Below are 23,934 nucleotides of genomic sequence, written 5' to 3' on the forward strand. Positions count from 1 at the left end.
ACAAACTATATCTCTCCGTGCAGAGATTCAGGCCCTCCTTATTGGTCTTCAAACATGTAAACATAGGGGCTTTGAAAATATAAGTGTTCAATCAGATTCATTGCTTTTAGTTGGGATCATTCAGCATCGCATTCAATGTCCGTGGGAAATTCGAAGGGAGGTTAGGCAGATTTGGAAGCTCTTGGAAGATCATGTTCATTTATCACACTGCTACCGAGAGGCCAACACAGTTGCTGATGCTTTATCCAATGTCGGTACATCTCATCCACACCAACAACTCAAGGTTTATGACAGCTTTAGTATGTTTCCAAGGAAAGCTCGTGGGGCAATTCGTCTAGACAAGTTAAGTTTGCCTTCAGTTCGGAAAATTAGACGTCTGTAAGAGGAATATATTGTATATTTCTTCCATAAATAAATAAAAAAAAAGATTTCCTATCTAAAAAAAAAAAAAAAAAAATAATTGTTTCGTAACCAAATAAATAAATAAAAGCTTGAAATTTAGGGCAAGAGTGTCTCGCTATGATTGCCAGAAGTCCCTAAAAGGAACAGGCAATATGCAAATGAATATTGAAAGGAATAGTCAGTTAAAAAACATGCAGCATCACTATTGATTCTAAAAACACTAAAATTATAAGACAAGTACGTGGTATCAGCATTAAAATGCAATAAGCTCGAAGAACAATCTAAAAAGCTTATGAGAATTTTGAAGCAACTATTTTGTATGCAAAAGGTGAATTCAGAAACATATATCACAAATTTTGGAGTCATTGGAATTTTATTGAAATTGCTCACCAATATTTGGCACAAAAAGGTGGATGAGTTTATTTAGAACAATATCTTGCACTTGTCCAAGGATGTGGTTCTGTACGATTCCCTGGCTTTGTCGTGTATTTTTTCCAGTCATCAATCATCATTTGAAGATCATGAGCTTTCCTTTCTAGACTTGTACAACAATTTGCATGCATTGTGCAAACTAAGTTAAGATCCTTACTCGGCTCGCATATTCCTCCAAAATAGGCTGTGTCCAGAAATCTGATTTTCAACCCAATCTTGCTGATGAAAGGATCAAATTTGATCATATTAAGCACATCCTGATCATGTTTCGACGGATATGCTTCTCTGGATTTGCACCAAAACTTATAAAATTGGATTGTCATGTTATTTGATCTAACATAGATGAAACCACTATTTGGTGAGTTGTTCAAGTCAGTAGAGTTGAACCCAAAATGATCGCATGCAATTTGGAAATCTGCATCTGAATAAAATCGTTGAAATGGATCTCGAAACCACAGTATATCTGCATCCTGAGTTTGAAACAGAAAGAAGAAAGAAATTGAGACATTAATGTGTGATATTTTATTTTTGCATGGCTTTTGAAAAGCTCTAATATATTTAAGAATTAATTTTATATAAACTGATATTGTATACACTATTATCGCTGAATGCATGGCACATACATTGACAGCTAAAATTTGGACGTACACTGGCAACGTACATCTAAATATACTTTGAAGATTCATAAAGCATCAACTCATTTGGTAGTTGACGTGTAAATACTATTTTGGTTTCACATGTGTTAATCATCAGAGAAACATGCATAAGCATTTTATTCATGATTCTAAAAGTTTACACCTTTATCTTATTTCTTTAGCATTTACCTTTTAGTTTCCACATTCCACGACAAAAAAGGGAAAAAGGATGCTTTACTAATATAACTAAAAATATTAGTTACGAAAAATTAAATTATAGTTGTAGTGGTTATTCTAATGTGTAAGAAAAGAAAAAAACCATCCAACCCTAAGTTTTGTCAAATGATAAATTCCTTCCCGAAGTTTTGTTTAAAGAAGAGACACTCATGGAGCGGAAAATTATTGGATAGATCCAATGGGAGGCTCCATTTCAAAGTAAATCATTCATAACCTTCATTTTATTTGTAATCTTTATTAATATATTTTATTAATAAATGCAATTTTGGTCCTCCAATGTTTAGTTTGTGTATTAAATTGATCCATAATCTTTTGACCAAAACAATCGATTCTTCCCAAAGTTTCTTATATAAAATCTACCATATTTATTTAACTTAATCCCTTAATATTTTCAAAATAATGATTTTGTACAACAAACCAATAACAAATTGAAGGTAAATAAGGTAATTAACATGCTGCCAAGTTATCAACCTTGGAAAAATTTATTTTATTTTTTTAAAACTATGTACACCATAAACCATAACTAATAAAGTGTGACACAGACAACTATCAATAATGATTATTCTTCTATTGATACCCCAGCAGATTCTAATCCATTTGGATTGGCCTATTTTTTAAAAACAAAATTTTCAAATATAATATTACAGTAATACACAAACAAAAATCAATAAAAAAATATCTTATCCACACGATATATCAAATATTTCAAAAAATATTTATAGTAAAAGTTTTTCATATACACTGCTAGAGTAAAATATTTCAAAAACATCTCCAAAAACAACTAATCCAAACGAAGACTTGATATTTGATATTATTCACGCCTAATTACTGCACCATTTCCAAATTTCACAACTCACAAAAGATTTCAAATTGGTGAACTTATTTAATTCAAAAAAATCAAGGAAAAATTTAAGATATTACCGTGAAAATGATGCTGTATCCCATCTCAAGAACAGTGCGTTGAAACTCAAGCTTTCTCCACACTATCTTTAGATAATCTTCGCTCATAAAATTTGCCTTACCAGAAAAATCAACCCCCTCCGTGGTTAGTGCAATACAATGCGGGTGTAACTCCAAGCAACGAGAATATGCTTTTTGGTCCATAGCTCCAACAACTAAATGATTCAAGAGAGCTTGTGTTTGATTCCCACTTCTCAAACCCTCAAGAAAGAGATCAAAGATTGAATTTGGTGCTGTCCATGCTGCATTTACTGTGGTTATTATAACTGTTTTGGTCACCGTTGCTGCTTTGCTCAAAATATTTTGCAACTTGGTTTCTTCATTTTCTTGATTAACCTTCATAATACAGAGCAAAACAATATAAAAAGACAATTATTGTAGGATGCAGATTAACGCCTACTCAATTCCAGGGAGAGGAAATGAAACTATAGTGCTTTAGGAAATTCGATAAAGTATTGGTCTAGCTAGTAATCAATGTTTAAACCCTGGCAATTAGAGATCTTGGGTTCATATATAACTAATTGTAATTTTTATTTTGACTGCATGTTAGTTTTCATTCCAGTACAACTTGTGGATTATTAATTGTGAGTTTTCATCACAAGATTTTCAGGTTAAGTAACAATTCGCATATATTAATTTCGGAGTGAATTAATTGTAATCATATCACTAAAAAAATATATTGTTCTATTTCTAAGCAAACCAAAGTTTTATAAACAGAAGTGTAAAATGATAAATATCCAGCTATTTGAAGTCCTATACCTCTCTTGTTTACACAAACACACTAGTCCAAAGTTGGTTTCCAGTCTTCATGACTTAAATTGCCACAATCTCAAAATCAAACAGAAACTCCATTTCTCAAAATAACAAAAGTCAATAACGTTTTAACTTCGTCACAAGATTTGAGCATACTTGAAAGAATTAAAGAAAGATTTGAGCATGCTTGAAAAAAAAAAAGAAAGTATTTGGCCATGCATACTTGAGGAAAGTTAGAAAAAAAAAATGGCATGTAAAAGTACTATATGGAAGGAACAACTTAACATTTTTGGAGTACAGGTTTTTTTTTCTTTTATTTTCCCAAAGATAATTTTTTTTAAGTCACAAGTATTGATCTGACTTCTCAAATCTCTAGAACATATTATGCAATATTTTGATTGTTCACTTTTGAACTAGCAATAGAACACCCAACTGTGGCGTGCTCTCCATTGATATTTGGGTTGCGTCGGCGGGACGAAGTCTCCCTCCTATCAAGTTTTTTTTTCTTTTTTTTTGTTTTCCCTACAAAAAGGCAAAAAAGAAAAAAGAAAATTGAAATATAAGTGTTCTTTTTTTCTTCTTCTTCCTTTTTTTTTTTAGTGTTTTTGTGCCATATCATTCTACTATTTTAAAAAAGAAAAAGGCATGACCAAGAGCTACATTGCATCAAAACCAATGCGAGTCAAACCTAGAATATTGTTTTGCAAATATACTAGCTGACCTTACTCTCCTAAAGAGAAAAGAAAGTCATTGTGTGTGTGTGTGTGTTGGGGGATGGAGGAGGAGAATTTGTTTTCAAAAATTGTAAAATTCATTTTACAGCCCAAATTCAAGTAGTTATATGTGTGTGTGCGCGCACACACATACATACATATATAAATATGTGCGTATATGCATGAATGTATATATGTATGTACATGTATTCCATGCAGTAAGGGTATATGTTAAAAATCCAAATAGGAGATCATTTTCTCATAAAAATTAACTTTAAAGTCATTCTCTATTCGCTGAATTATGTATATTTTCTTTTAAAAAAATGTATACCTTTTCAAAATACGCATCTTCAAAATGTGGCATGGAAACCACATTGTATCCGTGCGTGCGGTATATGATAAAGCTTAATGAATCAAAGTTATTAGGGAAGGTGGCTTTTCTAATTAGAAAAACACTTCTTTTCCTTTTAAGTAATGATTGCGAAATTCTTTGATCTATGACCAAATTTAAGCAATTTAACTTTAAGGAACATGGTATACATTCATCAGGTTGATGCAAAAATATTTTCAGGAAAAAGGCTTCAGGCACAATGAAATGCAGCAAACCAACACATTGTGGTGTAGCTAAAATCCAAATAAACTTACCAAAGATGATTGGTTTCTTGGTACTGAATCAGTTGGGGAAGATGGGTTTTCAGGCACAGAATCAGCTGAAGAAGATATATTATTATATCCTTGCTTCGGGTCAAGTTCATGTTCAAAGGATGGGGAAGACAAATCTCCTTCTGCAATAGATTCATCATGATGGGAAGACGGAGAAGGAATCATAATGCTTGCTTTTCTGAGTCTGAAAACTTGAGGTGGAGGAGAATGTTTATAGGAGTCTTGATCAGGCGTGGCCACCAAGATTTGATAATTGTTAAACGCAAAAGGATAACGAAGAAGGCAAGCCATGTTAACAAGAATGACTACAAGTATTATCGAAATGATGCTTTTAAGAGACAGTTTATGATCCATGAGGTGGTGGAGGTGGAGCAGGCCGCCGCTGCAGTGGTAGCCGCCTGGAGATTCCGGTGACTTCTGATGATAATCTCCTTTGCCAATGTGTCCACCTCCTAAATCAATACCAACTACTATTGGGATGGTTTCTTTCTTTCTGCAACGAATCGTCTGTTTCACTTTCCTGGCTTACACTTATTTAAGTACATCCTTTCTCCAGGCCTTCACAGTAAGCCTGGTGATAAATGCTGTGAGTACTCGCCAATGTGAGATTGCCGGGAATCTTGGCATTGGAGAGGTATACAAACTTGATTTTTTTTTTCTCTGGTTCATAGATTGAATAAAATCGTTTGGCATTAATTTTTGCGTCAAATCTAAGTAAACAAAATACAGGGTGCGTTTTAAATTTCAAACACTATTATTCATTGTCTGAATTGAGGAAAATTTTCTACAAACAATTAAATATTGGGATCACCTTTTATTTTTGTGCCATAAGGGCACTGAATTAAAGAAGCCTTATTATTATTATTATTATTACTTGTTGGATTAAAGAAGCCTGAATTAAAGGAGTATTATTATTTTGCATGTGTTATGGGATCACCTATCCTTTAGGTTCAAATTTTCACTTGTTGGACTTTGACTTGGACATCTTTAATTAGTTTTTTCAGTTTATATAATCCTGATCATCATTTCTCTGGCCATTATTTTATTTGATTGAAGTTTCTCCGGACAATCTATCCAGAAGTGGGCTATAAAATTAAGCAAGTGACCAAGAAAATGGAATCATAGGTTTTTTTTTTTTTTAGGCTGTGTAATTCGTCTACTGTATACTTGTCGTCGGTATGAAGCATTGTTAGAAGCACAATGAAATACAATTAATGTGAGAAAATGACTTAATTAGCCCCAGAAGGCAATTACTTCAATCTTCAAATGGCCCTTTATTTTGTATTGAATACTCTACAAACTATAACAATTGACTTTGTCAAACTTCAAAGAATAAGACATGGCAAATTTTAGAATCCCAAAAAGTGCATTTAATATTTCTATTGCTTCTTCTTCATGACTATTCACCCATGGAGAGGGCTAAGGATGAAAACATTGAAGAAATTGCAGAACCTAAGCATCCAATGAGGATCAATACTGCTGCAACATAACTTAGATCAAAGAAGTCGTTGGTCTTAGGCACGTTGCTTGTCTCGTATGCCTTGTTTAGGTCTCTGGTTGCGCCAAATGCTGCACCAGCCCCTGCTCCTGACAGCAATGACCTGATATAAATGTACAATTTCCAGTACCAATAATTAGTACATGAATTCAGAAATATCTAACAAAAGATGCATACCTATTTATGTATGCTGTTATTTAGTGAGCCAAAATATCAATAATTCCTTTTAAATGCTACACACACACACACACTCTCTCTCTCTCTCTATAAATACGTATAATCGAATTAGAAAATATCTCGTCTTACTTCTAAATTAAGAGTTTATGGTTACATCAACCGCCCCTCAGATAAGAGCAATATGCTAATAGTATTTGTACGGCACTGATAGAAAAAACACAAACTCAGACACATTTGCAAGATTAGAATAGGTACTCTAAATAATGGTTTTGTGTATTGACCATTGAATCATCTAACATACAACACCTTCACTTATTGCACATTATCCTTGAACGTTAAAAATGTCTTCCAAGAAATTTTAATTTGAACGTAATCACAGGATTGGTTCCAAATATTTATATGTGTGCAAATTTTTATGATATAGTTACAATATCTTATTCTGTACTTATCTTGGACCATTTGTTTTCTGACTTCATTTGTGGTACGGACCTGTAGTACTACTTTATGTGCCCCTTGGGTTTTACTATGTTTTCTTCAGGTAAAGTGAGATCATGTAGTTCTAGTCCAAGTTTCTTCACAACTCCTATCCATGATTTAAAGGGGAAAAAAGAAACTTCAATAAGCGATCCACTTTTGGTTTCATTGTAGTAGGACTTGACAAAAAAGATTCACATTTTGATTGGAAGACTTTCTGGCTTTGATAGGCAGTATTCAAACATGAGTCGAGCACGGTCTCGTATGGATCACTAGAACTGAAGGATAAATTTTATGTCTATGCAATTTATGTAGACTCACACCAACATAAATTTTGCAGCAGTTGTGACTTGTTTCATGAGACATAACAGAGTTCGTGTACTTTTTAAAAAAAAAATAAAGTTCATGTGGTCTGTAACAGAAATCCATGATTTAAAGGGGAAAAAAGAAACTTCAATAAGCTATCCAATTTTGGTTTCATTGTAGTAGGACTTAACAAAAAAAATTCACATTTGGGGGGGGGGGGGGGGGGGGGGGGGGGCGGGGGCGGAGGGGGGAACCTATCTTCAGTTGAATATAAATTTAATGTAAGATGGGTAAAATATGTGACAATTACATTGACTTAAATTTGAAGGATATATTTTGCAAAAAATAAAGTTTTTGGTTTCCACAAAGACTTGATAACAATAAATAAATGTTTCTTAACCAAATAAATAAATAAAAGCTTGAAATTTAGGGCAAGAGTGTCTGGCTATGATTGCCAAAAGTCCCTAAAAAGAACAGGCAATATGCAAATGAATATTGAAAGAAATAGTAAGTTAAAAAACATGCAGCATCACTATTGATTCTAAAAACACTAAAATTATAAGACAAGTACGTGGTATCAGCATTAAAATGCAATAAGCTCGAAGAACAATCTAAAAAGCTTATGAGAATTTTGAAGCAACTATTTTGTGTGCAAAAGGTGAATTCAGAAACATATATCACAAATTTTGGAGTCATTGGAATTTTATTGAAGTAGCTCACCAATATTTGGCACAAAAAGATGGATGAGTTTATTTAGAACAATATCTTGCACTTGTCCAAGGATGTGGTTTTGTACGATTCCCTGGCTTTGTCATGTATTTTTTCCAGTCATCAATCATCATTTGAAGGTCATGAGCTTTCCTTTCTAGACTTGTACAACAGTTTGCATGCATTGTGCAAACTACGTTGAGATCCTTACTCGGCTCGCATATTCCTCCAAAATAAGCTGTGGCCAGAAATCTGATTTTCAACCCAATCTTACTGATGAAAGGATCAAATTTGATCATATTAAGCACATCTTGATCATGTTTTGACGGATATGCTTCTCTGGATTTGCACCAAAATTTGTAAAATTCGATTGTGATGTTATTTGATCTAACATAGATGAAAGCACTATTTGGTGAGTTGTTCAAGTCAGTCGAGTTGAACCCAAATCGATCGCACGCAATTTGGAAATCTGCATCTGAATAAAATCGTTGAAATGGATCTCGAAACCACAGTATATCAGCATCCTGAGTTTGAAACAGAAAGAAGAAAGAAATTTAGACATTAATATATGGATTTTTTTTTGGGGCATGTTTTTGGAAACGAATAATGCATCTACATGTCCTTTGAAGATTTAAACATCAAATCACTTGGTAACGGACATGTAAATACTATTTTTAGTTTCACATTTATCAATCATCAGAGAAACATGCACAAACAATTTATTCATGATTGTAAAGTTTAGGCTTTATCTTGTTTCTTTAGCAGTTGCCTTTTTGTTTTCCACATTCCACCAAAAAAACGGTAGAGTGCTGTTTTAATGCACTACAAATTATAGTTGAAGTAGTTATTCTTTGATAGGTTACAATTTTATTATTTATTTTATTATTAATTTTCCCTGACCTAATGTGGATTAATTGCTAGATTCTACTCACTTTTGATATTTTGCATTTATTTCGGGGAGTAGAACGAAAATATGATAACAAATGCCAATTTAACAAGAAAAGAGCCCAAATAACAGAGCTTATCCCAGGAACATTATTGGCAAAGGAAGACTTTTGCCCATTTTGATAATTTCAAAAGAAGAGAGCAGGGCAGAGGCTTCTATTTGACTAGAGGGCTGGAGCGCCGCAGAGGGGGTCTGCTTCTTCTTCCTCCGGAGTCCTCTCCGCAAGGGGGGGCCGCCGCACAGAGCAGCCGCAAGGAGGAGGCAGACTTAGATAGAAAAAAGAGAGGACTGCAGATGGCTTTTACCTTTTTCCTTCATCTTTGACTTTTCTTCTTTAGCTTGTAGTAGTGGAAAGCTTCTTACGAAAGTCAGGCAGCATTTAGAAATTCTTAGCTTTGACTTTTTCTTCATGTTGAACACTTAGTATTTCCTTTGCTCCCTTCGCATGTCATACGAAGTGAAACAGAGGATTGCTTCGTGTAACTTTGCTATCTCTTGATTGGAACGGATTAAATTCTCAAAAATCAATGACAATGGCCGCGGCTCCCTCTCCAATTTTGCGTCAGTTTTTCATATCAAGTATGAACTAATTTTCCTACTCTAGTCAAGGAAAAACGGAGGCTTTGATTCGTCTAAAATTGTGAGATCGATTTAATTTTACCTTTTTCTTTTGTTTATTGGTATTCGCATATTCCCTGATTACAGTGCTTATGATTGTTTAATTAATTGATTGTCTTGGATCCGGATAATTAGTTAATTTAATAATCTATTATCAATTGAGGTATTAAATCCGTAATTGTTTAATTACCTCAAAATAGTGACAACTGGCATGATTAGATTTGTGTCAGGGGAATACGCGGGCTAATCTAAAATAACCCTGGTAGTGCGTTATTTGGTTAGAATAGGGCTCTTCTAATACGTAAGACAATTGGGGAATTAAATCTTATGGGCGTACCTAGGATTATTTCTCAATTAGGGCAGTGATTAACGGGCGTACCTTAATCACCGACACAGTAAGGAGGGGTTGACTGTCATCGCTTGTTTGGCAGTTATAACCTATTTATTGGTAAATAATTGGAATTGGCTTAGTATCGATGATCAATTAAGTGCACCATTGCTGAAATTATTTCTTGGTTAGATCCTTAGTTATCATTCATTTGATTTTAGTAAATTGTTATTTAATTTCTAATTAGCTATTTTATTTTTGTTATTTTACTTTTAGTTGAATTGCTTAAATTGTCACCCCTGATATAAAAACACCCCCCTTGTCACTGTGAATTTGAAAAGAAACAATTACTCCCAGTCCCTGTGGATTCGACCCTGCTCACCGCTATCTACAGAAATTACTTTTAGTTTGGATAGGTTTTATTATTGCACAGGCTGACAACCTGTCATTTTTACGTGTAAGAAAAATAAGATACCACCCAAGTTTTTTCAAATGATAATTTCCTCCTTGAGGTTTGGTTAAAAGAACAGACAATTATGGAGCGGAAAATATTTGCGTAGATCCAATCTGAGATTCGTTTCAAAGTAATTCATTCATAACCTTCATCTTATTTTAATCTTATTTTTTATTGGATAACCGCAATATTCACCGAACAAACTTTGGATATCTTATTAGAAAAAGTACAGTTTTGATCCCCAATGTTTGGGCTATATGTCAAATTGATCATAATATTTCGATCAAAATAATTATGGCCCCCAAAGTCTCTTATTGTAGACAAATTTAGGACAACTAATGGAAAATCAGCATAACTAACAATTAAAATCAAATTTACGTTAGTCAAAAGTTTTGACTTTACATTTTTTGTCTCTCACGTTTCGATTTTCGATCAATTTGGCTACTTATTTTTCAAATAGTTATAACTAGGATTTAAGATAAAAATAAAAAGTGAATTGAGTTATATATATGATAAATATATTTCCAAACTCCTATAAGAACCCTAAAAGCACTTTGTGTCCCTACAAAACTATGATTAGACTAAATAAAATACCCTTTTAAAATTAGTTGTAATTGAATGAAAATACACAAATAATATATAAACTAAAACCAGTGGAAGAAGAGGATAATTCCAATTTCGATATATAACTATATTGTGGTACTTTTACAGAAATTCTTGCATGACTTGATGAAGTGGGTTTTAAATAGTTGTGATTATGAATTGTGTTTACAATTACTAGTAAATGCAAGTACTGATATGAAGTGCTTTTAGGGAGTTTGGAAAAGATTTTCTTTTATTTTTTCATGTCTTTAATCTCATCAAAATCTAAAATTCAAAAAATAAAGGTTTAAAGTATTTATGTGAATGTTTGCAAACTATAATTTTGGTATATATTGCATTGATAGTTTTGTTGAACAATTCAAGTTTAAACTATCTTCATTTGAAACTTAATTCATAACTTATTGATATGCAATATGCACATCTAAGATGATCAACTTAACTTACATATTACATATTTCTCACATTTAAATGGGATATTTAATTTTGTGTTTAATTACCAATATAAGAAAAAAGATCATAAAGCTCATTATTAATGAATTATTCATAGTGCAATAATAAGTACATAATTATGCCATATTTGAGGTCAACTGTGCACAAGAGGAAACTATTGGCATGAATAAATAAGATATATAGAATAAAAAATTAGTTAGCTTTTCACCTTTTTATTATTATAACTCTAAGAACATATCTAACGCAATCTCAATCTAATTTGCATCTCATTTCATCCTAAAACCATCAATTTAGCTATCAGATACTTAAAAAAGGATAATGATTGAAACTCTAAAAGTTGAGGACAAAAAATGCAAAGTCAAAATTGTTAACCAACTTCAATTTGATTTTGACCCTTGACACTGTTGAATTTTTATTAATTGTCCTAAATTTACTTAAATTTCACAACTTTATAGGCCACATTTATTCTGATTGAAATAATATGGACCACTTTACACTTTGATACACAAGCCAATCTTTAGGGTCAGAATTGCATTTCTTCCTTAAAAAAAAAGGATATCTTCAATTTGGACAGTGTGGACTTCCTTAGAAAACGATTACTTTTCTTTTTTCTCTTTTAGGACATGCTTAAAAGAGACACAAATTATATCTCACATTGTTACACTACATTATCGTCTTGATAATGGATAGTTGTGCACATACATATAGGATGAACGGGCTTGAATTTAATATCTTTTTCTATTTTTGTCAGTACCACAACAAATAAAGAGTTAGTATTTATTTATTAGGGTTTTTGAACAACGAACCAATATCCAATTGAAGGGCAATCATGTAATTTGAATGCTGCAAGTCATGAAGCTTGGACAAATTTTATTTTCCTTTTTTGAGCTTGGTACACCATCAACTATAACTAATTAAGTGGGACACAGACAAGTATAAATGATGATTATTATTCTATTGATAAAATTCCCCGGTAGCAAATGTCTGTGGATGATTGCCACAGCTTCATTACATAATTGAGATTATTCACATCTGATTACTACACCATTTCTAAATGTCAAACTTATTATTTGGTGAAATCATTTATCGTTTGCCTAACGGCTACAAGTACCAAATGGGCATTTGTTAAGAGGGGTCTCAAATGTTAGTTTTTTTTTGTAAAATTATAATTAATTTGAAAAAGTGTTTAAATGTAAAGGGTAGAATAATTGCAATTGTATATATTCATGTGTTAACTACTGTAATTTAGGTGTACTATCGAGTATTAATGACTACAAGTACCAAATGGGCATTTGTTAAGAGGGGTCTCCAATGGTTTTTTTTTTTTTTTTTTTTGTAAAATTATAGTTAATTTGAAAAAGTGTCTAAATGTAAAGGGCGTGAAGGAAATTAAACGAAGCTATTTTAGTATTTAGTTTCCTAATTCCTTTTGGTATCTTATTTGTTTAGTTTCCATATTGGATTAGGAAATCTCAAGTCAATTCCAAATAAGTTTTGATTTACAATTATATTTATTTTAGGAAGTTTTAAAACCCATAAATACTACTAGTCCAGTAGGTTATTAGGTTAAGAGAACTAAAGTGGAGAGTTGAGTTTAGTCTAGAGATTAGACTTGAGAGAAAATCTCATAGTTGAGATTTGTGACTTGTCGTGAGCGAAAGGCTATGACTTAATATTTGTTTGAGTTAAATAAATTATTGAGTGTTTGTTCTCCTCCTCTTCCCACATATTTTTTATATGTGTTAGAATTGCTTCTACTGTATGCACGGGGATTTTTTGTGCCAACAATTGGTATCAGAGCTCTAGGCTTTGATCTTGGGGCTTGTTCGCAAAATTGGGGCTTGGAGCTTGTTTGTGAAATTAAAATATGGATCCGCATTATTTACCACGTTGTGGTGTATTTATCTTTGATGGTAAAAACGATTTTGAGATTTGGAGGTCGATGATGAAGAATTTTTTCAAAAATATTAGAGTTTTGAATATTATCCAAAAGGGGTTCATGGTACCTATAGATGGTATAGAATTATCAAGGGATGCAGTTGAACAATTAGAGAGGAAGCATTATACTATCTCCATACCCAAGTCCAGTTACATATAGCCAAAAAATTGATACATGTAAAGACAACGAAGGAGGCTTGGAAATTTTTAACAAATTCCTATGGTCATGGTGAAGAAGAAATTTTTCATGAGGAAGAAGAAAATGAAGTTTTTGATGAGGCAAAGAAAGAAGAAATTGTAACAATTGTGGATACACATGAAAATAAAGAAATTGTGATTGAAGAAGAAATTTCACAAGTGGTTGAGAAAGAAAGTGAAATCATTGATCAAATTAAAGATGTGATTAAAGATCATGATGATAGAGAAATTGTTGACTTTATTGAAGTTGATGAATCTTTTGAAGAGAAAAATCAAGTGATGAGATTGGTTGAAATCAATTGTGAGGTGGACAAATTAATTGAAGGTTGTGATACTGCAAAAGTTGATGTTGTTGTTAGTGCTGAAAAACTAAAGGAAAAATATGGTGATGTTGAAAACTTTATTGGTAAAAATTATGATTTTCTGATCTTTGGAGATTTTATTGGTGATATGGATGAATTGAATTGTGGAGTATCTAATAAAGAATTGGTGGATATATTTGAATTTTTTTACAAGAGCAATCAAGAGAAGAAATTGTTTGAGAAGTCCAAGTTTCATCCACCATCGCACGTAAAGATGAAATTAGAGATCAATTACAAGTTGGAATTCCATATCATCTATACAGCAACTGAATTTTTCATGGAAATTCGAGCTAGGGATGGCATTGGAGATAACAACATCAAGAGCTTGGTTTAAGGGAGGCAATGAAGGAAATTAAACCAGGCTATTTTAGTATTTAGTTTCCTAATTCCTTTTGGTATCTTATTTGTTTAGTTTCCATATTAGATTAGGAAATCTCAAGTCAATTTCCAAATAAGTTTTGGTTTACAATTATATTTCTTTTAGGAAGTTTTAGAACCTATAAATACTACTAGTCTAGTAGGTTATTAGGTGAAGAGAAGTGAAGTAGAGAGTTGAGTTGAGTCTAGAAATTCGACTTGAGAGAAAATCTCACAGTTGAGATTTGTGAGTTATCGTGAGCGAAAGGTTACGACTTAATATTTATTTTGAGTTAAATAAATTATTGAGTGTTTGTTCTCCTTCTCTTCCCACATTTTTTTATATGTGTTAGAATTGCTTCCATTGTATGCATAGGGATTTTTTGTGCCAACAGGGTGAAATAATTGCGATTGCGTATATTCATGTGTTAACTGTAATTTAGGTGTACTACCGAGTATTAATGGGTACCAGAAAATTCAAGTCATTTAATCCAATAAAATCAAGGATAAATTTAAGATATTACCGTGAAAATGAAGCTGTATCCCATCTCAAGAACCGTGCGTTGAAACTCAAGCTTTCTCCACACGATCTTTAGATAATCTTCGCTCATAAAATTTGCCTTACCAGAAAAATCAACCCCCTCCGTGGTTAGTGCAATACAATGCGGGTGTAACTCCAAGCAACGAGAATATGCTTTTTGGTCCATGGCTCCAACAACTAAATGATTCAACAGAGCTTGTGTTTGATTCCCACTTCTGAAACCCTCAAGAAAGAGATCAAAGATTGAATTTGGTGCTGTCCATACTGCATTTATTGTAGTTATTATAACCGTTCTGGTCACCATGGCTGCTTTATTCAGAATATTTTCCAACTTGGTTTCTTCATTTTCTTGATTAACCTTCATAATACAGAGCAAAAGAATATAAAAAGACAATTATTGCAGGATGCACATTAATGCCTACTCAATTCCAGGGAGAGGAAATGAAACTATAGTGCTTTAGGAAATTCGATAAAGTATTCGTCTAGCTAGTAATCACTGTTTAAACCTCAACAAATAGAGATTTTGGGTTCGTATATAACTAATTGTGATTTTATTTTGACTGCATGTTAGTCTTCATTCTGGCACACGATTTTTAGGTTAAGTAATGATTTGCATATATTAATTCCAGATTGAATTAAGTGTAATCATACCACTACAAAAAAGATAGAATAGAAAGATGTTAAGAGATACTACTTTCTAGGTGGTTGTGTTTCTTTTTATGGAGAAAGGGATGAAAATAGAGAAAATGAGATCAAAGTAATTATGGGCAAAAAAATTAATTAATTTCAAAATTGAAGCCCTAAAACATATTTAATAGTGCTGGACAAACCGAATTTAGTCAAAAGAAAGAAAAAATAGTGTTGATAACAAGAAATTCAGTCAAAGAAACTCATTTAATCTGGTCAAATTTTGGAATGTATAATGATAATTTTGAACTGAAACGAATACTCGTATGTGATTTAGGACTAAAGTAAGTAGATTTGTAGTCTATGATATTCTTTAAATCAAATGAAAAAAATCTATTAAGAATCTTTATTATTAGGGCAAATTACATTTTACGCCCTGTGATTTAGCTTTTTTTACATAGCCCCCTATGGTTTCAAAAGCTATACATAACCCCCTCATGATTTGGATTAAAGTGTCAAAGTGACGGAAATAGTCATTCGTAACGGAACTTCTAAAAGTATCGAAATTACCCTTATAAATACATGACACACTAACCCGCTTATGATTTAATATTTTACCATATTACCCCCTTATGGTTTTCAAAATATACACAAAACCCCCCTTGGTAAATAAATAATTTTCAACTTTACATAAGGGTATTTTTGATATTTTAGGTAACTCCATTACAAATAATCATTCCCGTCACTTTGACATTTTTATCCAAACCATGAGGGGGTTATATATAACTTTTGAAATCGTAGGGGGGTTATATAAAAAATGCTAAACCACAGGGGGTAAAGTGTAATTTGCCCTTATTATTATTATTTTGATTGCAGATCAGATGGCAGTGCCTGTAAAAAGGCCACTTTGTTCTTATACACACCAGAGTTTTACAAACAGAAGTGTAAAATGATGAATACCCTGATATTTGAAGTCCTATACCTCTCCTGATATACATATATATCCTCGTTCAAAGTTTGCTAAAATCTCAAAGTCAAACAGAAACTCTATGTCTCAAAATAACAAAAGTCGACAACATTTTAATAAAATTTCGTTACAAGATTTGAGGCTACTTACTCGAGGAAAAAAAATTTTTGGGCATGCATACTTGAATAAAACTAGGAAAAAAAAGTGGCATGTAAAAGTGCTGTATGGAAGGAACAAATTAGGGATAGGAATGGGTTGGGTGACACGGGCGCAAAGAGGGTAAGTGAGATGTTCGAATTCGAGATAACCTGTTTTCTTTTATTTTTCCCAAGATAACCTTTCTTATGGGTAAAATATAATTTACTCATTTGTAATTTAGCGATTTTGCATATAACATCCCCCTTAATTTTAAAAGTTATATATAACTCTCTCATATTTTGGATTAAAGTTTCAAAGTGACAAAAATGATCCTTGTGACGAAACTCAAGGAAATATTGAAAATATCCGTGTTTAAAAACTAAAATAGCTAAAGTGACTAAAATATAAAAACTTAATATGTATGACACTTTAACCCTTTATGATTTTATATTTAACTACATAACCCCCTTATGATTTAGTGTTTTACCACATAATCCCCTTATGGTTTTCAAAAAATATGTATAACCCCCCTGAGGTTAATTAAAAATTTCCAACTTCACGAAAAGATACTTTTGACATTTTAGTTGATTCTGTTATAGAATATAAATTCCGTGACTTTGACACTTTAGTCCAATACTATGTGGGGGTTTATATATCACTTTTGAAACTACGGGGATTATATGAAAAATCGTTAAATCACACGGAGGTAAAGTGTATTTTACCCTTTTCTATTTATTTATTTGACCAGCACAAGTATGGATATGAATTTGATATGTGACCAAATTTAAGCAATTTGACTTTAGCAACATGTTATGCATTCAGTATGTTGATAAAAATATTTTTAGGAAAAAGGCTCTAGGCACAATGAAATGCAGCAAACCAACACATTGAGGTGAAGGCGAAATTCTGCTATAATCCAAATAAACTTACCAAAGATGGTTGGTTTCTTGGTACTGAGCCAGCTGGAGAAGATGGGTTTTCAGGGACAGAATCAGCTGAAGAAGGTATATTATATCCTTGCCTCGGGTCGTGTTTATGTTTAAACTTTAAAGGATGGGAAAGACAAATCTCCTTCTGTATTAGATTCGTCATGATGGGATGATGGAGAGGGAATCATAATGTTTGCTTTTCTCAAACTGAAAGCTTGAGGTGGAGACGAATGTTTTGAGTCTTGATCAGGATGGCCACCAAGATTTGATAATTGTTATACGCATAATGATAAAGAAGAAGGCAAGATATGTTAACAAAAATGACTACAAGTACTATCCAAGTGATACTTTTACGAGATAGGTTATCTTCCATGAGGCGGTGGGGGTGGATGAGGTGGTGGTGCCGCGGAAGTGATGGACCCGAATCAATATGAAATATTTACAAGAGATCGATTAAGAGGCAGAGGAACAATTTCTTTTATTACTCAAAGGACTGCGCCTACACAACTTTTCTCACAAGAAACGTGCAGAGAGGCTATGTCTATTCTAAAGAAACCCGACGCTACTGACTTCCCTAGCCCTCATGCGGCTACAACTCTATTACAATGTTTTCAGAACCGGACCGGACCGGCCGGTTCGACCGGATGGACCGCGAACCGGCCATGTCACCGGTCCGGTCTAATGCTAAAGCCGGAAGTTCATGGAGAACCGTTGAAACCCGGACGAACCGGACGAACCGTGCGAACCGTTAAGAACCGTGAACCGGCGGTTTTTTAAATTCTTCAACAAAATATCAAGAATGGTGTAGTTAAGATTCGAACCTGGGTCTCCAAATTTAAATATGACAATCTTACCGCTAGACTGTACTTAAGTTTGTTGAGAATTCTACTTGACTAAAAAATATATTAAAACATCAAGTTCTTCTCTTATTTTTTTTTTCAATTTTTTCTTCTTAACCATTTTTAACCCAAATATCCACAACAAGATTTTCTCAAGTCTTCACCATTATTATCTGGTTATTATCTTTAGCAGATTGTAAACAAGTTGAAAATTTCAACTTTTCTTGTTTTCCAACATTTTAGTAAGTTTAATTTTTTTCTTTTCAAGGTTTTTTTCTATATTATTATCTTTAGTTGATTTTTTGCATTTTCTTCTTTTTCCCCTCAATTTTCATATGTTTCCCTCATTTTTGTTTTATTTTTATTCGATTAATTAAGGATGAAATTTTTGCAAAAGTAGTGCACATCCGTGTAGGAATTGGGTAGGAATTACAAATAATAACATTGGGTTGGTAAAAAATATGGTAGTTGGCACATAATCGAAGCTATTGATAATTGAATTTAAAATAATTAATGGTATAGGATCATTGAATTTAATATAACATGTTAATTAGTAATGTTTAGTAGCAATTAATTTTTTATGTGTTTAACTGTATATTTGTTTTTCAAAAATTTTTAGTTTTTTTTAGTTTGAGCAATTAGATTTATATTTTTATAATAAAATTTTAACTTTTTCAGCTTAAGTTGATGAAATTGTGAAGGTGGTGTGGTTGCTTATCATGCCACTGATAAAAGTTTGCTATTCAAATAGTTTGTCTTAACTTGAACTCTTTTATGGATTTTTTTAAGGGTTGTAAAAGAATTTCAATATTTAATTTATTTATTTTTTGTGTTTTTATTTGTGATAATTGGTGCACATTTGGATTGTATCTATTTATGTTTATAATGAATTTATGAAAACTTGTGGTGAATTATGATATTTTAATTATATTTATCATTCCATGTTTTGTGTATAACTTTTAGAAAATTTATTATTATCATAACTTAAATTAAGTTATGTTGGTAAAGTTCAAGTGTAGAATGAAACCTGCTTAGTACTTAACACTAAAAAAAAAAAAAAAAAAAACAGTGAACCTTTGAACCGGTCGGTTGGACCGGTCGAACCGCGAACCGGCCACCTCTCCGATTCACTGACCGGTCCGAGTTTAAAAACATTGCTCTATTACTACTACTGCTATTACTAACCAGTTAAACAAAACTAAGCAATTACCTAATGACATGTGCCCACTAACTTAACAAATTAATTCGCCCTACTTTCATTTAATTTTCTACGTTGCCTCCCTTGAATCAAATTCCTCGAATTTGAACATGCCAACATCTTCTTCAACTTCATAAATATCTCAGCCTTCAATGCCTCGGTAAAAATATCTACCACTTGCTATTCGGTCATGAAATAAAACATTTAAGTATATAATGTCTAAATAATTAAAGGAAGCAATTAAGCACATACACAACTCACTTCCATCTTAATGACCTAAATAAGCATAATTAAATGCTAAATAGCACCTTAACCATAAGTTTTAGGCTTTAAACGGTCATTAATTCACTTTTCACCACAAATTCAAGAATAAACATGCCAAAAATCAAGAGATAAGCAAATTAAACCTAAAATTAGCATGTAAATATCCTAGAGCAATCCATTAATCTCATACAATTTTCTTCAATCCAATTAGCTCAAGAAATTAGTTAATAATTAATTAGTCACTTTAATCCTCAAAATTAGCTAAAAACTGCTAAATTCACCAAATAATCACAAACCCATGAATTAAACATTACCAATAATCATCAATTATCTCAATAAGCACAATGGAAAGCACCAAATGTCATAAAATAGAGAAATTCAAAATTGCCCAAAAATTAGAAAAAAAGTGAAAAATGGCAAAATTCAAATGACAATATTTGGTGAAGATTTGTTACCTCAAACTAGTTGTTTGATGATTATGGATGCAAATGGTGAAGAAACCCCAAAAAATCTTACTCCAATTCGGCCTCAAATGGAGAGTTCGAAAATTTGAAACCCTTGTTCTTGTCAAGCTTAAATCCGAATTAAAGCTTGTTTTTGTTGAAATTTAAACTATGAAATCATCTCTAGAGGTAAAGGGAAGTGTTTTGGTGAAGTTAGTTTGAAGATTGGAGGGTGAAAAGAGGAATTTTGGTGAGTATGTGTGTTTTAGGTGTGAGTGTGTGTGAAGGTTGAAGGAGAAAGGAAGAGGAAAAATGAGGAATCCGCTCTTGAAGCTGTCGAGCTGCCAGAATCCGGCTAGATTATCAGCTGGATTCTGGCCAGTGAGCAAAAAATTTTTTTTTGTTCTCCCCTGTTAATCCGGCCTAAAATTGGCCAAATTTATGGCCGAATTGTGCTACAAAAAATTTTCTGATTGCAGAAGCGGATCCGAGCTCGGATCCATTGATTCTGCATTTCTTGCAGAAGTTTCTGCAATTTTCAGTTTGGCCCCAAATTGAAATACACTCTCCAATTCGTGCTCTACAATGAAATTTTGAACAATTCAACACTTCACACACATGGAAAGTGACTTAAACATGAATCTCAACACCTCAAAACAAATAAAAAACATGTAGGATGCAAATTGAAAGTTGAGGTTCTTGGATCAAATAATTCATCTTGACACTTCCAATGCACATGGTGGTGCTCAAATGGTCAAAAGAGTGCAAATAGGTCATGAACACATTTAAACACTTGAATTCACTTCAACTTCATGCAAATGACTAACTTAAGCTCATAACATGAAATTAAACATTGTAAACTCAAAAATGAAGGTTAAGCTCTCCACTCCTCATAAGCTCTTTTGCACTTGAAATAATTAGCATGACTTCTTGGCATTGCTACCTACAAAACATCCAAAAATACTAATTAAACAACTAAAACTTACTAAAAATAAGAAATCATTGGGTTGCCTCCCAACTAGCGCTTCCTTATAGTCATTAGCTTGACTATATTACCTCATTTTTTTAAGGAGGCTTGGTTAACGAATAATCCATCATTATAGGTCGTGGTGGATCAATAAATAGTGGCTCGATAGCAAAATCCACATATTCTAATGATATAAGGGATGGAAGTGACTTACCTATTCCAAGTGTTTCATAGATATTACCTTGAATATGCACCACTTGAGAACTCACCAAAGGAAATGCCATGAGAGTATCTTGGGCAGCAATACCCTTAGAACCTATACCTTCAATGCACTCCTCAAGAAGGGTGAAAAATGAGTCATTAAAACTCACCTTTTGAGGTTCGAAGTTAGTTCCAAAGATATTATCATGTGAAATGGATATTTGCTCATTGAAACACAATTGACATTCATCATTTTCATTAAAATGCAATTCACTTTCACTTGAAACATGCTCACCATTCATGCTAGGGTCATTTTGTATATGATTAGAAGAAATAACTTCACACAATGCATGTAATTGGGCTTGTATTCTACCAAAGTGAGAAGTTAATTCATCTAACCTTTCCTCAATCCTAGCAAAACGATCGGAGGTCGCATTAGCTAGCTTTTCTATAGCCAAATCATATTGATTAGAACATTTTTCTATGGCTAGCTCCTAAGATGCATTAGAATCATTAGCTAATGGTTCACTTTCTAGTTCACAAAGTAAAGATGCATTAGCTAATCTTTCCATTGCCAATTCCCAAGATGGTTTTGCTTCATATTGGACACTTTTGGGTAGATAATCATAAAAACATGGAGAATCACTATTAGTACATTGATTATTCCAACCATAAGCATAAGAATTGCTCAAATTATCACCATATTGATCAAAATAAGGATTGCAATGTCCCAATTTATCATAATAATCCACATTTGGTGCTTGCATACATGTATAAGTAGCATGATAACCTCCACACAAGTCACAAATTATATTATTAGAATTAAAAGCATTAGCATTCCTCTTTTGCTCAATTTCATGCATAATGGTGTCCATTTGAACTTGTAACATTATAACATCAAATTTAGCCTTTAAACATTTCAAACTATTTTCAAAAGACATACCTTCAATAATTTCTTGATTACCTTTATTGAAGGAGCTTTGCACTTGGTAACCATCCATTACCAATTTTCCATTTTTCAAACATTGCCCTCCAAATTGACCTACTCTCCCCATTACCTAAAATTGCTTTTAAACAACTTAAGAGTAAGATTAGTAAGAAGAATAGGTTATAAAACACATACACACAATAAACACTAAAATAAAAGAAAATAACATTCAAGACTAACTTGACAATCACACAACAAACTAGACTCAATTACACACTAGAAAACTAATAAAATGTCCAAACTAATAAAGTTGCTCTTCACGCCGATATTGCCGCAAATCTTTCCCGGCAATGGCGCCAAAAACTTGACGGAATTTTGATATAAGTACAAGTTTAATTCCGATTAATACCCGTTTGACTGCAAGTATACAAGTCAAATTAGTAGTTTAGTCCAGGTATCGGGTCGATCTCACGAGGAAGATTGGACAATTACCGGCATTACTAAACCTTTTCTATTATTTAGACGATCTATGAATTAAAAGAAATAAAACTATGCTACACTTATGCAAGATAATAACAAATGAAAGCTCCTTAAGCTATGGTATCCCTAACTACTCATGCAAATGCTATTTTTGGATCATTGATTACCACTATCTTGGCTAGCTATGGCGTAATTTCCTTATGCATGTGAAACCTACTCTCGTAATGAATCAACTATACTTATAACTAATCCATACCTATTCTCGTGGTTATGAAATTAGTTACAAGTTCATTTCTTCTATGAAATTACATGAAATGAATCATTAAAGCCACATAAGTGCACCTCTACTTTCGTGAGTGTACTCTCTAGGTTTAGCACTTCTTGAACTAGTGTTAAATCTCAATTTTCATTGAAGAAACAACACCTTTAGATAATCACAATTAATGATACCAAATTAATCATGATTTAAAAAGCTAAAGTACTAAATAACTTGCTCAACATAATAGCATCAAATAGCCAAAGAATAAACACTAACAATCATAGAAAGTTCAACTTAACCAAAGGCATAAACTTTTAAAGACACATAATAAACATAAAATCTAAAACTTGTATATTAACTAAACTCGGAATCAAGTACAAAAGATAAAGAGTTGGAAAGGTATGTAACCCCTGTCACATGAGTTCATCTCCTTGCTTTCTTCATCCTCCAACCTCTTCTTCATCTAGCTAATAAACAAGAAGGATAAACTAACTAGCTAAACTATCCTATACTATACTAACCTAACACTAAGAAAATATAAGAACTACATTTTTGGTAGTATTCTTGCACTCCCCAAGCTCTCTTTTCTCTTGAAAGTCCATGGCTATATATAGAGAACTTTAGTCAATAAAAGAGGCTTCAAATTATCCCTTTTACAGCTGCAAAGTGGTTGTCAACGTCCATCAATAGCTGTGAATTATTGGAGAAGGAAACAAGTTGTGCAAGTGGGGAGCAGCCTTTTCTGACCGGAATCTGGCCACAAATCCGGCCATAATCTAGGCGAATTGCTCCCCTGCCATTCTTAGCAATTTCTGTTTAGTCTTCAATGTTGCTCCAATTTTGCCTCAAATTCAATGGAAATTTTCTTGATGATAGAAGCTGAATTAACTTTGACCAAAACATGAAACTTGTAACTCTTTGAGTTAGCTTTCTAATGCATC

At 32.7% G+C, this 23,934-nt stretch overlaps 2 protein-coding genes across 2 annotated transcripts; both read right to left on the reverse strand.

Annotated features, from left to right (window-relative positions):
* Nucleotides 1-821: 821 nt before the first annotated feature.
* Nucleotides 822-5,086, reverse strand: LOC113780122 (uncharacterized protein At4g15970-like). The gene is made up of 3 exons (XM_027325938.1): nt 4,778-5,086; nt 2,628-3,002; nt 822-1,304 (listed from the first exon to the last, which is right to left on the reverse strand). Exons 1-3 carry the CDS (start codon nt 5,084-5,086, stop codon nt 822-824), a joined length of 1,167 nt encoding a protein of 388 aa, XP_027181739.1.
* A 1,108-nt stretch (nt 5,087-6,194) lies between these two features.
* Nucleotides 6,195-15,117, reverse strand: LOC113780123 (uncharacterized protein At4g15970-like). Its single transcript, XM_027325939.1, has 3 exons — nt 14,737-15,117; nt 8,047-8,482; nt 6,195-6,382 (listed from the first exon to the last, which is right to left on the reverse strand). Exons 1-3 carry the CDS (start codon nt 15,115-15,117, stop codon nt 6,195-6,197), a joined length of 1,005 nt encoding a protein of 334 aa, XP_027181740.1.
* Between the last annotated feature and the right edge of the window lie 8,817 nt (nt 15,118-23,934).

Source organism: Coffea eugenioides, chromosome 8 (genome assembly GCF_003713205.1).
Source record: "Coffea eugenioides isolate CCC68of chromosome 8, Ceug_1.0, whole genome shotgun sequence".
In the NCBI taxonomy this organism is placed as follows: domain Eukaryota; kingdom Viridiplantae; phylum Streptophyta; class Magnoliopsida; order Gentianales; family Rubiaceae; genus Coffea; species Coffea eugenioides.